The following is an 11,973-nucleotide window of genomic DNA, read 5'->3' on the forward strand; positions in this document are numbered from 1 at the left end:
GCCAATCACAGGCCCTCTCTCCTGGCGCCCGCCACTGTAGCGTGATGGAGAGGAAGCACACAGCCGTAAGGGTGACTCATCAGGACGTCGGGCCCGGGTTTGTCAGGTTTATTGGGTTGTTTTTTGTGAGGTTGATCGAAGATGCATTTGTTTCCTGATACGCACCATCACATGCGAGTCTCACTGCATTCAGCTGTGTTTTCTCCTCTCTTATGTCTAATATCCGTGCCTCTGAGGTTAAAAAATTGGAAAAGTGAGTTTGTTCTCATCCAACCACCCCCGACACACACACACACACGCACACACACACACACACACACACACATATGCACAGAAACAAAAACACACACACAACATGTACACGTGCACAGAGAACCACGGATCCTCTCGAAGGGGCTGCAACTCAAAGCAGCCCAACTTGCCTCCGTGTTGGGTCTCTCTGCTCTGTAGTTGGTGCAGAAAAATGAAACAGCAGCAAAAAGAGCGAGACAGAAATAAAAAATATACCCGTTGTGCTCCTGTTTTACGGAGCACTGCGCCGTCATTCGCCCATCGAGCACTGGCGCTGGCGGTGATGTCAGCGACACGCACTGATCTAATCTGGCGCTAATATGATTGTTTGATTGACAGACATTACAAGAATACGTAAAAGCAGTGCCGGGAGTAGACGCAAGCAGGAAGGCCCCAGAGGATAGCCCATTCGTAGCCGCTAACCGTCAGTCCAGAGCGGCTGATTTAAGCTCAGTTCTGCTTCTTATATCGTTCATCCTATTTTAACGGAAGGGCTGCGTGAACAGAACCGGCGCCGCTGTTGCGTCAGTACCGCCGGAGTGCCAGCAAACGCTCTCTACAGCTACCTCATTTCCCGAAGCTTTTGGCAACAATATTTGAAATTTTTTTGCTCTGACACACCTCGAAAACACCTAAAATCCGCAGGGATTCGGTCATTGATTTAGTTTATTAGCACAAAACGCAGTGCGTCAGTATTGTCAGTATTACGCTCCACCACAAAGGTCAATGTTACTCCCGTTGGTGAGGAGTGGTGGTAACGGGTGGCGGGGGTGGGGGAGGGGTGGGATGGCGGGGCGGGGGGGGGGGGGGGGGGGTTGGTATTATGTGATTTTTATACCCAGTGTAATGTTACCCGTAATGTAAACCAAATCGTTGACTGATAACATTCAGCGCATAATATCACATGAAAATGAAATATATAATACCTAAATCAAATAATATCATAATAACATAAGTACTGCATAGTAACGATCTTAGGTCGATGAGGAAAGCACAAAACTTCTGCGTTTCCATGCATTCAGGTTACCTCAGCGAGATAAAGTAAACCGGATGAGACGACTCTGAACACAGTTACCTTGTGGCTAAGCACAGCAGCGATTCAACGCACCTGCCGCAGCGGACGGACAGAAGTAATATGAAGAAATATGGATATGATGATGGATAGAAATATTGGAGGAGCACAAACTCGCATTTTTCCTCGCCTCGCGGTGCCACGAGCTATGTCGCTGTCTGCTGCACGCTCGTGCCGTGCAGCGCGAGAAAACGACCACCGCGCGCTGGCCGTGGTTCTGAAGTCATTCGAGCGCGTGGGCCTGCAGCGCTCGCGTTGCATAGCTATGTCTAAATGATACATTGGTGCTCTATTCATACAACACCAGAATGGTATAAATGGGATAATATAAGTGAAGCTAAATATAGAATTAATTGTAATTTGCACCTGTTGGAGTTAATTCGTCACCAAACCCCTCTGTCACACTCCCCCTACCACTCAGCAGACAGCCTAGCAACGTGTTAATTAGCGCGAAGTCGTGAGGATCTATCAAAGCGCTGCGGGGATCAACCGCGGCGGCGCGTGCCTCCCCAGCTGGAGCCGCGCGCAGACAAAGCGCCTGCGCTGTGTGTGTTTTGGATGATTGATTCGAGTCCGCCAGGGGATGATCTTCGGCGCCAAAGCCACTTCAATCGCTTATTCCTTTAACAGCGGCCATTCATCCACCACCAGCTCATTGGCAATTTATTATTCCTAATGCGTGATGTGGGTGGTTTGACGGAGGCGCCTTCTCCCGGGTTAATGGATAGCCGTGGATAGGCCTTGCATACACTTTAATGCGAAGTGCTTGTTGTTAGGGACAACGGCCCCGTTGACAATTACACAGAGCAGATGTCAAGGGTTGCCTCTGTCTTTTCCCCCACCCTCAAAACACACAACAGCGAGACAGCAATAGGCTTTTGATGTACCCCCAGCAACACCCCCCCCCCCCCCCCCCCGCCCCAACCCCACCCCACCCCACTCGCCCGCCAAACGCTAATCGTCCAATCAGGAAACCTCTTATCCCGTCTTCCTATCTCTGCCATCAGGATGTGTGTAATGGAGCGCACACGCGAGGCAGCGGAGGAAGAGAGCGCACGAGACCCGCGCCTGTCTCCGGAGGCGAGGCACGAGGGCTTCGGCGGTGCCGGCAGTTCCGGAACGGAATATACAAACGACTGATTCTCACTCCATTTCAATGTTTAATCTTCGTGTAAAAGACTCTACGCCGCGATATATTTAAATGCAAAGAAGTCTTTCAAAGGCTCTCTTTTGTCTTTCTGCTAAAGCGGCATCGACCATTGCAAGTCCAGCGAAAGGGATTTCCCGGCACTTTCAAACGATTGCTTGGTGTGTCTGAGGTGCTGAGTGGGAAGGGAGGGGGGACGTCGGGCGAACGTCGCACACCCAGTCATCACCTTTCACAAGCGCGCGGCGCCGAGAGACCCAGATTCACACAAGTGGAAGAAGGGCTGCACCTGTATGGACCGGTCTGTCGCCGCTGCCAGCGAGTCGGGGTCGGTATCCACACAGCCGAGGCGAGACGCAGGACTCAGAATTGCTTGACATGAAGAGATGATGCACAGCGCGTAGAACAAATGAAATACACAAAGTTGTATTTATGCATTAATTCGTCTGATGCAAGCGATCGCGGATCACAGGCAGGCGGAAACTGAGACGCAGCAGCGATGTTCTGACAAGGTCTGAAAAAAGCATCGGACTAGTTCTCCTTCTGGTGTAATTACAGACATTTATTTAAACGCATGAACGAACCTTTTGCAGCAAGCGGAGAGTCTGGTGTTTATGCAGGGATGGAAGAGCACGGATTTACTTAGAGCCAGATTAGCGGCGTGTCTATGGATGTGTGCGAGCCTCTCTCAGATATGAAATCTGCAGCGACGTGACTGCTAATATTTCATCCTTGTAAACTTCAGCAGGGATACAGTTGCACTGCCGCGGTGCATAATCTATAGGACCAAAATCGGGCTGTTGTCGTAGGCTAAGTGAAAATCTGTATCACTGGCCCTATACTCCCAAATCGTCCTTTATTGCCGTGGAGAGAGCACGCATTTAAAATCAGGGCACATTGCAGTGTTTTTCCGTATACATTTTCCAACCGCTTTCAATTGAATCAACGTTTTTTCCTGCTCTGACAAAGCGCTTTACGCAACACCCCTCACCGCTGTCTCCGACAACCTGTCCGATTCTCCCCCTCGTCTTTCTTTTGTTTTCTTTTGCGTTATCGAATAAAAACAGGTGGGAACGGTGCCCGGGGCAGTGCCTCTGTAACCAAACCAAACTGCTCCCTCTAATCGGAATAAGAATCGGCCTTTGCCGAGGATGTCATCTTAACGTAAATATGTAGAGTGGGGACCATGCGGGGAGTTACGGGCAGTGGCGGCGCCTGACCCGGGGAAACTTGAGTCAAAGGGATCCCGCTCGCCGCACCGATCAGTGTGTGTGCTGTTTTCCAGAGTGAAGTGACTTCCTATGGTCGAGACCCCCAATGGTGTTGACCCGGGGGTGGGAGAGGCTCGGACCCGGCAGTTTCTTCCTCGCCCCTCCGCTGTGGTTTCACTCTAGGATGTTGCGGCAGGTCTTGCACGAAGGGCTGAGGACGTCTTTCTACAAACTCGGCCACTTTGTCGCCAACCACCCGGTGTTCTTCGCATCCGCCCCGGTGCTCGTGTCCATCCTGCTGGGCGCCAGCTTCAGCCGGTACCGCATCGAGGAGAACGTGGAGTACCTGCTGGCTCCCAAGCACAGTTTGGCCAAAATAGAGGGCAACTTGGTCGACAGTCTGTTTCCCGTCAACAGATCGAAACACACGCTGTACTCGGACCTTCAGACCCCCGGGAGATACGGCCGGGTGATCATCACCTCGGGCCGCGGGAGCGTGCTGGACCAGCACCACGTCGATCTGGTTCTGAAGGTAAGGAGCCGGGGAGGTGACACAGGGGGGCCGTGCGGCTGTCGGGGTGGAGCGGAAACGGGAGCTTGGCGGCTGGGGACGCGTGGAGACCGCACCGCGGTGACACCTGTCTCAGATAAACACGATCCGTGCCAGCGCTGGGCGCGCCCTGTACACCAGGAAAAAGTACGCGGTCATCTGAATATCAAGTAGCTCACATCTGACAGCGGGGCGCCGGACTTCGCTGCTCTGATTTTGTCGCTTTTTCAGTGTCCGGGGAATTTTGTGATTAATCAAATATAAAGGGCGAACCAACACCAGAGGACAACGCGGTGAAACAACAGTGCTGTAGATTCATTGTAAACGCAATGCAATTAGTAACCGAAGCGTTAATAACCGACTCTTTCTTCAATCAATTTTAACGGCTTTCGGGTGATTTAGCAACGACACTGAATGAACAACCAGGTCAGATACGTCGGCGTGAAAATGCTGCGATTAAGTTTCGGCAATAGGGTTATAAGAGATAAAATAAAAAAGTGTGTGTGTGTGTGGTAGAAGCTTAAGGGATTCTTATCCTTTTTTTCCACATTTCGTTGATTTCCCAGCATTTAACTTTTAGAGCGCAATGTTTTGGTTACTGTGGTAGTCTGGAGATGTACAGACAGAGACATGTTCAGAGCCAAACTGACCTACCTATAACAACGCATTCGCAAAAATAAGAATTAGGTCTGAACTTTATAGATACCGTGGAGCAAGGCTGGCAGCAGCATTTTCCGCTGCGTGTGTTTACGCGGCCTAGATGAAGTCCGCTCGACTGCTCTGCTCGGAATCGTGGTCAGCGGGCTCTTACAGGCCCGCCACCGCCGCTTTACGTGCTTTGACGTAAATGTTGACACTTAAGCGACATCTGGCACCACTGCTCATTTCCCCCAAATGAAGAATGCCGGGAAAGGACAGGCCAAAGGAGTGAAGTTTTTATTGCCATCAGCAGAGTGCAAAATCCCTGTCTCTTCCTCTCTCTAACACACCCACGCCAATCTAGGATTGCGCCTATATAAACCTTGGCATTAAGTGTGGGTTTTCGGCAAAACGTCAGTAAGCATTTGAAATGGAACCTTAAGGACAGTGTTTAGCGGGGAGAGCCAAGCACACACCAGGCCAGTAGTCCTTACAAGATATGTTTATAAATCCTTGCTACACCTACACAAATGTGTTGTTTATATAACATGCTTAATACAAGGGTTGCACAGCAAAAAAAAGATGGCCCACATATTAAGATGTTATATCTGCTTAGAATCAAACATGAAAAGTTGTCTTCTAAATAGAATGATGATAAATGTATCAGACAAAAAATATGATAATGGAGAAATAAAATGATATAATGATTAAAGGTGATGTAAGGATGGCCCTAGGTCAGCCTAAATTAAAATACACTGATGATGTCATGTGAAAAGGAGCACACCGCAGCAGGTGTGAGAGGCCCTGGCTGATTGTAGCATTGTTATGAATGTGGACTTTATATGAGTCATATGAATTAATATGAAGCAGCTTCATCAAATTATTCCCGATGAACAGGACCACAGATATTTCATTTATTTACCAGATAGTCATCACCTATCTGTGTGCCCTCCTTGCTCTGTGGGAGTTCTGTCATTGGCCACACCCAAACATATTATATATTATATATTAATATTCATAACCAGACTACAACTCTGAAAAAATAATTAGCTTCTACAATGGTTGAGACAGAATATTCAGTGCTAAGCGCAGATGGATATCTGTTCAAAGAATAGAGTATCTGCGACAGGACACCAGCCTGCTGCAGAGACATTACCCATAATCCATTTCGTCTGTGCCAATCGATCTCCTCTTCAAAGCAGAGAGACGGCAGGTGTCACCTTCGGAGCCTTTGGTCTCGGCTGGGGAGATGGCGATGCCAGGGCAGGCTGTCCGGACACGGGGCAGCCGGAGCAGGGCAGGGCGCTACGCTAACACGGCAGGCGCTATCGCAGCCTGTGCTCACGACAACAGTAACCACAAGGAACAGCGTGTTCAGTGGGGGACAGCACAGCGCGAGGCTGACAGGATAACGGCTCCTGAAAGTAAATGCAGGCACGACATGGCGGGGCAGGAAGGAGGGAGCCTCGTTAATGAGCCGAACTGGCCCCAGTGGGGTTGTGTCGGGTGAGAGAATTCACTCAGTGAGGGTTAATTGTCAGGGATAGCTCCAGCAGCACAACAGTCTGGGAGAGGAATTCCTCTGAGGACCAAGCCTCTATATCACTGTCCCTTAGAGAGGTCTTTCTCTCACACACACACACACACACACACGCACACACACGCACACACACACACACACGCACACACACACATTCACACACCCACACACTTACACAGTCACACACACGCACACACACACACACGCACGCATACACACACACACGCACGCACACACACGCGCACACACACACACTTACACAGTCACACACATGCACACACACACACACACACACGCACGCACGCACACACACACACACACACATGCACACACGCACACACACACACACATGCACACTCGCACACACACACACACACACACGCACACACGTGCACCCACACACACACACATGTACACTCGCGCACCCACACACTTACACAGTCTCACACACACACGCACACACATGCACACACTTTCACATTCTTACACCCACACACTTAAAAAGTCACACACACACACATATACGATCTTACATACATATGCACACGCACTCTCTCTTTCTCACACACACACACATGCTCACACATACATTCTCATTCACGCACACACTGTCTCTCTCTGTCTGTCTCACACACATATGCTCACTAAATTTCAAACACACACACACACACACACACACTCACACATCACTGTCAGAAACACATTCTGATTCCATTCCACACTTTTTTTTGTTTTCCTGGCAGATGCCCCTGACTGAAACTCAGTAACTCTGTGAAAAGCAGGTTAGCTCTGCCTGGTTCACACAAATGCTGTAGAGAGTAAAAATAGCCAGCTCTACTTTAACTGTCTACTGAGGAGGGTGAAAAAGCATCAGTAAACTCAAGAGAAATTTCGGCAGAGAAACATATAAGCAAATTTACTGGTCAAATATTCAGTTCAGACAGTAAAATCCTACCCTCCCTGTCAATTAATTTTTGAAATCTGATCTACTAGAGTGAATTGGAAGTCAAACTCTCCATATTAATTCACTAAAATGTCATGGGTAATGACGTGATACGTGTGCATGCTGGATCTCTCTGCAGGACTGGTCTGACCTGATACATGCATGTACTTCTCACCGTGTTCAAGGAAATCTCTGCCCTTTCCTTGGGTCCTACAGCAAAGTGGCACTGTGGTTTATTAAGGGCCAAGACTGGGAACCAGAAGGTTGTGGGTTTGAATATTAGAACAAGGACAAACCGACTCAAAAACAGTTTTCATCCCACAGCTGTACAAGCTTTAAATGCCACAAAACATAATGTTCAAGTTCACCGTGCAATAAGGGATCTGTGCAATTAATGCTCAGGGTTCTTCACTCTGCAACAAGGGATCCGTGCAATCTTTCTGATCTGTGCAATTTTTTCAATGTAGATATCTCTGGGTGTTTTTACTTGTGTTCTCCCATTTTTACTTTTTATATAGCCTTACTTTTAAATTATTTTTATAGATTATTTTACTAGCTTTTTTATTGATCTTTTGCACTGTTGAGGATTGCACTCAAATTTCATTGTACATGTTACAATGACGATAAAGAAATTCTGATTCTGATTCTGAATTTCAGATTTTTTAAAGAGAGAATATACACATTGTGAAATAATAAAAAAAATAAATAAAGACCCAGCCACTGGTGGTATGTGGTCTCACAGGATAACACTAGTAATACTGCTGTTCTTGCATTAGTGGTGTGGTGTAGAGGTGATGCTGGGGGCTCATGAACCAGAGGTTGCTGGTTTGATTCCCAGGTGCAGTACTGCTGTTGCGAGGTGCTCGGGCAGAGAGCTTAGCCTGATAGCAGTCATGTGAGCCGAGAGCAGAGTTTGCTGTGCGCAAGGAAAGAGAGCTGCGCTAACAGTGAACTGAGAGATCATAATGCGAGCGGCGGAGTGCAGGGTCAGAGAGCAGAGTTTTCCGCGCTGGCCGCCGAGGAAAGGTCCCGTAAAGGATGCGAGCGACCGTGCTCAGCGCTATCACGGTTACTGAGGCTCATGCATGGAATCATGGGATTGCTGCATGGGACCAGCACGGCAGAACCGCCCGTTGTGGGATACGCCTCGAGGTCGTGCGTGCGGCTCACTGGCGCGCTGAACGGGCTCAGTACTGAGCTGGATGTGGGTGCCAGCCTGTGGCAGGGACTGGCCTGCTGTGTGTGACTGTGCTGAGCGTCACAGCTGCCTATAGGGCCTGCATGCGTGAGGCCAGCTTAACTGGAGCAGGACACTCTGACTGGGGTCCAGCAATGCCCCAGTCAATCCATTTTCCTGCTACTACACACTGCGAGTCCTCTCTTCTTACTGAACACTGTGAGTCCTTTCTTCTTACTGAACACCGTGAGTTATCTCTTCTTACTGAACACTGTGAGTCCCCTCCTCTTACTGAACACTGTGAGTCCCCTGCTCTTACTGAACACTGTGAGTTCCCTGCTCTTACTGAACACCGTGAGTCCCCTCCTCTTACTGAACACTGTGAGTCCCCTCTTCTTACTGAACAATGTGAGTCCTCTCTTCTTACTGAACACTGTGAGTCCCCTCCTCTTACTGAACACAGTGAGTCCCCTCTTCTTACTGAACACTGTGAGTTCTCTCTTCTTAGTGAACACTGTGAGTCCCCTCCTCTTACTGAATACTGTGAGTCCCCTCCTCTTACTGAACACTGTGAGTCCTCTCTTCTTACTGAACACTGTGAGTCCCCTCCTCTTACTGAACACTGTGAGTCCCCTCCTCTTACTGAACACTGTGAGTCCTCTCTTCTTACTGAATACTGCATCTTTTCCTTTTACTGAACACTTCGAGTCCTCTCCTCTCTCTCACACACACACACACACACACACACATACACCACACACGTACACAGACACAGACACACACACACTCACACACATGTACATTCATGCATACACACACATACACAGACATACCCTCATACACACACTGAGAGGGTCAGCGTACAAATCTGTGTTTTTGTAATGAATCACCGCAGTGAAGGACATTAGGCTGAGAGGCCACTTCTGTATCCATCCGGGAGAATTGGTTTGTTCTTGGACTCACTCTGCAGTTATAAAAACGCTGTGTGTAAATCAGAGGCCGTGGCAGGAGAGTGCTGCTGCGTTTGCCAGACTGACTTTGCACTGTGCAACTCGATGGCTGCAGCTTGGACTCCCAGGTGGGACATTGCTGTCATACCTGTTAGTTTAGTGAATATACACCTGTAATGAACAACAGGTCAAATCCAAACATAAGCGCTGTCACTCACGCTGAGCCAGTGAATGATGTAATGTGGATCCCATCCTGTGTACAGGGAAGATCTTTTATTAGAATGGTTCTGGCCTCTGGCCTTTTTCCTCGGTTTATTTGTTTTAGAATCAGATTTATATGTTTTCGATTCACAGTTAGGATCCCCCAACAGCAGCTGTTTTTGATTTGGCTGCGTTGTGCACGTTTCATGAAGTTTAACCGCTGAAAACAGAAGTCTCATGGCAATACCAAGCACCAGTCTCCAGCAGTAACATGGCGTAATGCAGCTCAAACCCTTTATCACTACAATGTTGTGTGAAGTGCATTGAGCCTAGGGCTGGGTGATATAGCCGTAGTGATATATCGAATAGCTATTTTTAGCACAATAACAGCTATCCACGGTATGTGGTGTTAGGTTTCTTCCCGTATTTTTTTCCCTTTAGTCATACCTGATGCGGGAGCACACCTCCAAAGTTCAGTGAAATGCTTCCAGGGCAGAAAAATATCACTTGTATCTATATGTTGTTAACTTACCTATTGGCTTTGAAAAACACACAGCATATGTTTTCACTCTTTATCTTTGTAGCCATGTGTTTCTATCTACCACATGGAAGCAGCATTGTGCTGTTGCGGTGGTATCAACATTGAATAGATACGAGCGGCGTTTTTTCCCCGGGAAGCATTTCACATGGCCTCATGGCTATCTGACAGAGGGCTGATGACTGATTGGTTATCTGACTGAGGCCTGACTCAGGATTGGACATCTGACCGAGGCCTAACTCATGATTGGATATCTGCCAGAGGCCCGACTTGTGATCGGTTATCTGCCGGAGGCCTGACTCTTGTCTCCCCCCCCAGCTCCACAGCGCCATCACCAAGATCCAGGTGCACATGCTGGGCTTCAACTACACCTTCGCTCACCTGTGCCTGCTGGACAGCAACAAGAGCTGCGTTGTGGACGATATCCTGCGGGTTCTGGAGGAGCTGCGGGCAGCGCGGGCCGCCAACCACTCCGCCCCACCCGTGCGCTACCCAATCACGCGGCTGCAGGACGGGCGGGAGGTGTACATCGGGCACCAGCTGGGCGGAGTGCTGCCGGCGGGGCGGGAGGGCGTGCGTCAGGCCCGGGCGCTGCAGCTCAGCTACTACCTGCAGGCCGTCAACCCGCTCAACGACATGATGGCGGCGCGCTGGGAGCTGCAGTTCTGCCACGCCCTCGAGCGCTTCCAGGAGGCGCACCCCGAGGTCACCCTGTACCCCTTCACCTCCTCCTCGCCGCAACGTGACTTCCAGAGGACCAGCAAGGTGTCGGAGCGCCCCCTGCTGGTGAGCCTGATGCTGTGCGTGTCGCTGGCCGTGCTGTGCTGCTCCATGCGGGACTGCGTGCGCACTAAGCCCTGGCTGGGCCTGCTGGCCCTGCTCAGCGTCAGCCTGGCCACCCTCACCTCCGCCGGCATCATCAACCTCACCGGCGGCAAATACAACTCCACCTTCCTGGGCATCCCCTTCATCATGCTGGGTGAGTCTGAGCTCTCCGTGATACATTCACTCACTCATTCACTCACTCACTCATTCACTCAGTTGCTCACTCATTCACTCACTTACTCACTCACTCATTCACTCAGTTGCTCACTCATTCACTCACTCACTCACCAACTCACTCACTCACTCACTCACTCACTCATTCACTCAGTTGCTCACTCACGCATTTACTCACTCGCTCACTCAATCATTCACTCAGTCGCTCACTCACTCATTCACTCAGTCGCTCACTCACTCATTCACTCAGTCGCTCACTCACGCATTCATGCAGTTACTCAGCCAGTCAATGTATCCTCTTTCCTGGCCATCCCCTCCATCATGCTGATAAGAGTCTCCAGTTTCTTTACTTATTTTTATTTAATTAAGTTTAAATCAATTAAGTAATAGCATCACTCATTCAGTTACTTACTATTTCCTGTCTCTCTTCCAAGTCATTTATTCATTTATTCATTCTTTCTCCATATGTATGAAAGCATAGATAGAAGACAAACATCCTCTGCATCTCTGAGACATTCTTTAAATGAAATAATATGCTGCACAAGTTCTGGGAAACATGAGAGATCACATTTATCTCCTCTAAATGCATGATGTCAGAGTCTCTGCATGGCTCTGTCTCTGAGGTAGACACATGTGAGCAACTCACACTCATACCTACACATAGATACACACACACACACACACACACACACACACACATACACACACACTCACA

General features: G+C 49.1%; 1 protein-coding gene across 1 annotated transcript in view; it reads left to right on the forward strand.

Annotated features, from left to right (window-relative positions):
• Nucleotides 1-2,720: 2,720 nt before the first annotated feature.
• ptchd1 (patched domain containing 1) overlaps nucleotides 2,721-11,973 on the forward strand; it is a 17,914-nt gene continuing 8,661 nt past the window's right edge. The window contains exons 1-2 of the mRNA XM_036522506.1: nucleotides 2,721-4,253; nucleotides 10,578-11,238. Coding sequence (XP_036378399.1) covers nucleotides 3,828-4,253; nucleotides 10,578-11,238 — 1,087 coding nt within the window. The 5' untranslated portion in view covers nucleotides 2,721-3,827. The remainder of the gene's footprint in view (nucleotides 4,254-10,577; nucleotides 11,239-11,973) is intronic.

The sequence above is a fragment of the Megalops cyprinoides genome, chromosome 2 (genome assembly GCF_013368585.1).
Source record: "Megalops cyprinoides isolate fMegCyp1 chromosome 2, fMegCyp1.pri, whole genome shotgun sequence".
In the NCBI taxonomy this organism is placed as follows: domain Eukaryota; kingdom Metazoa; phylum Chordata; class Actinopteri; order Elopiformes; family Megalopidae; genus Megalops; species Megalops cyprinoides.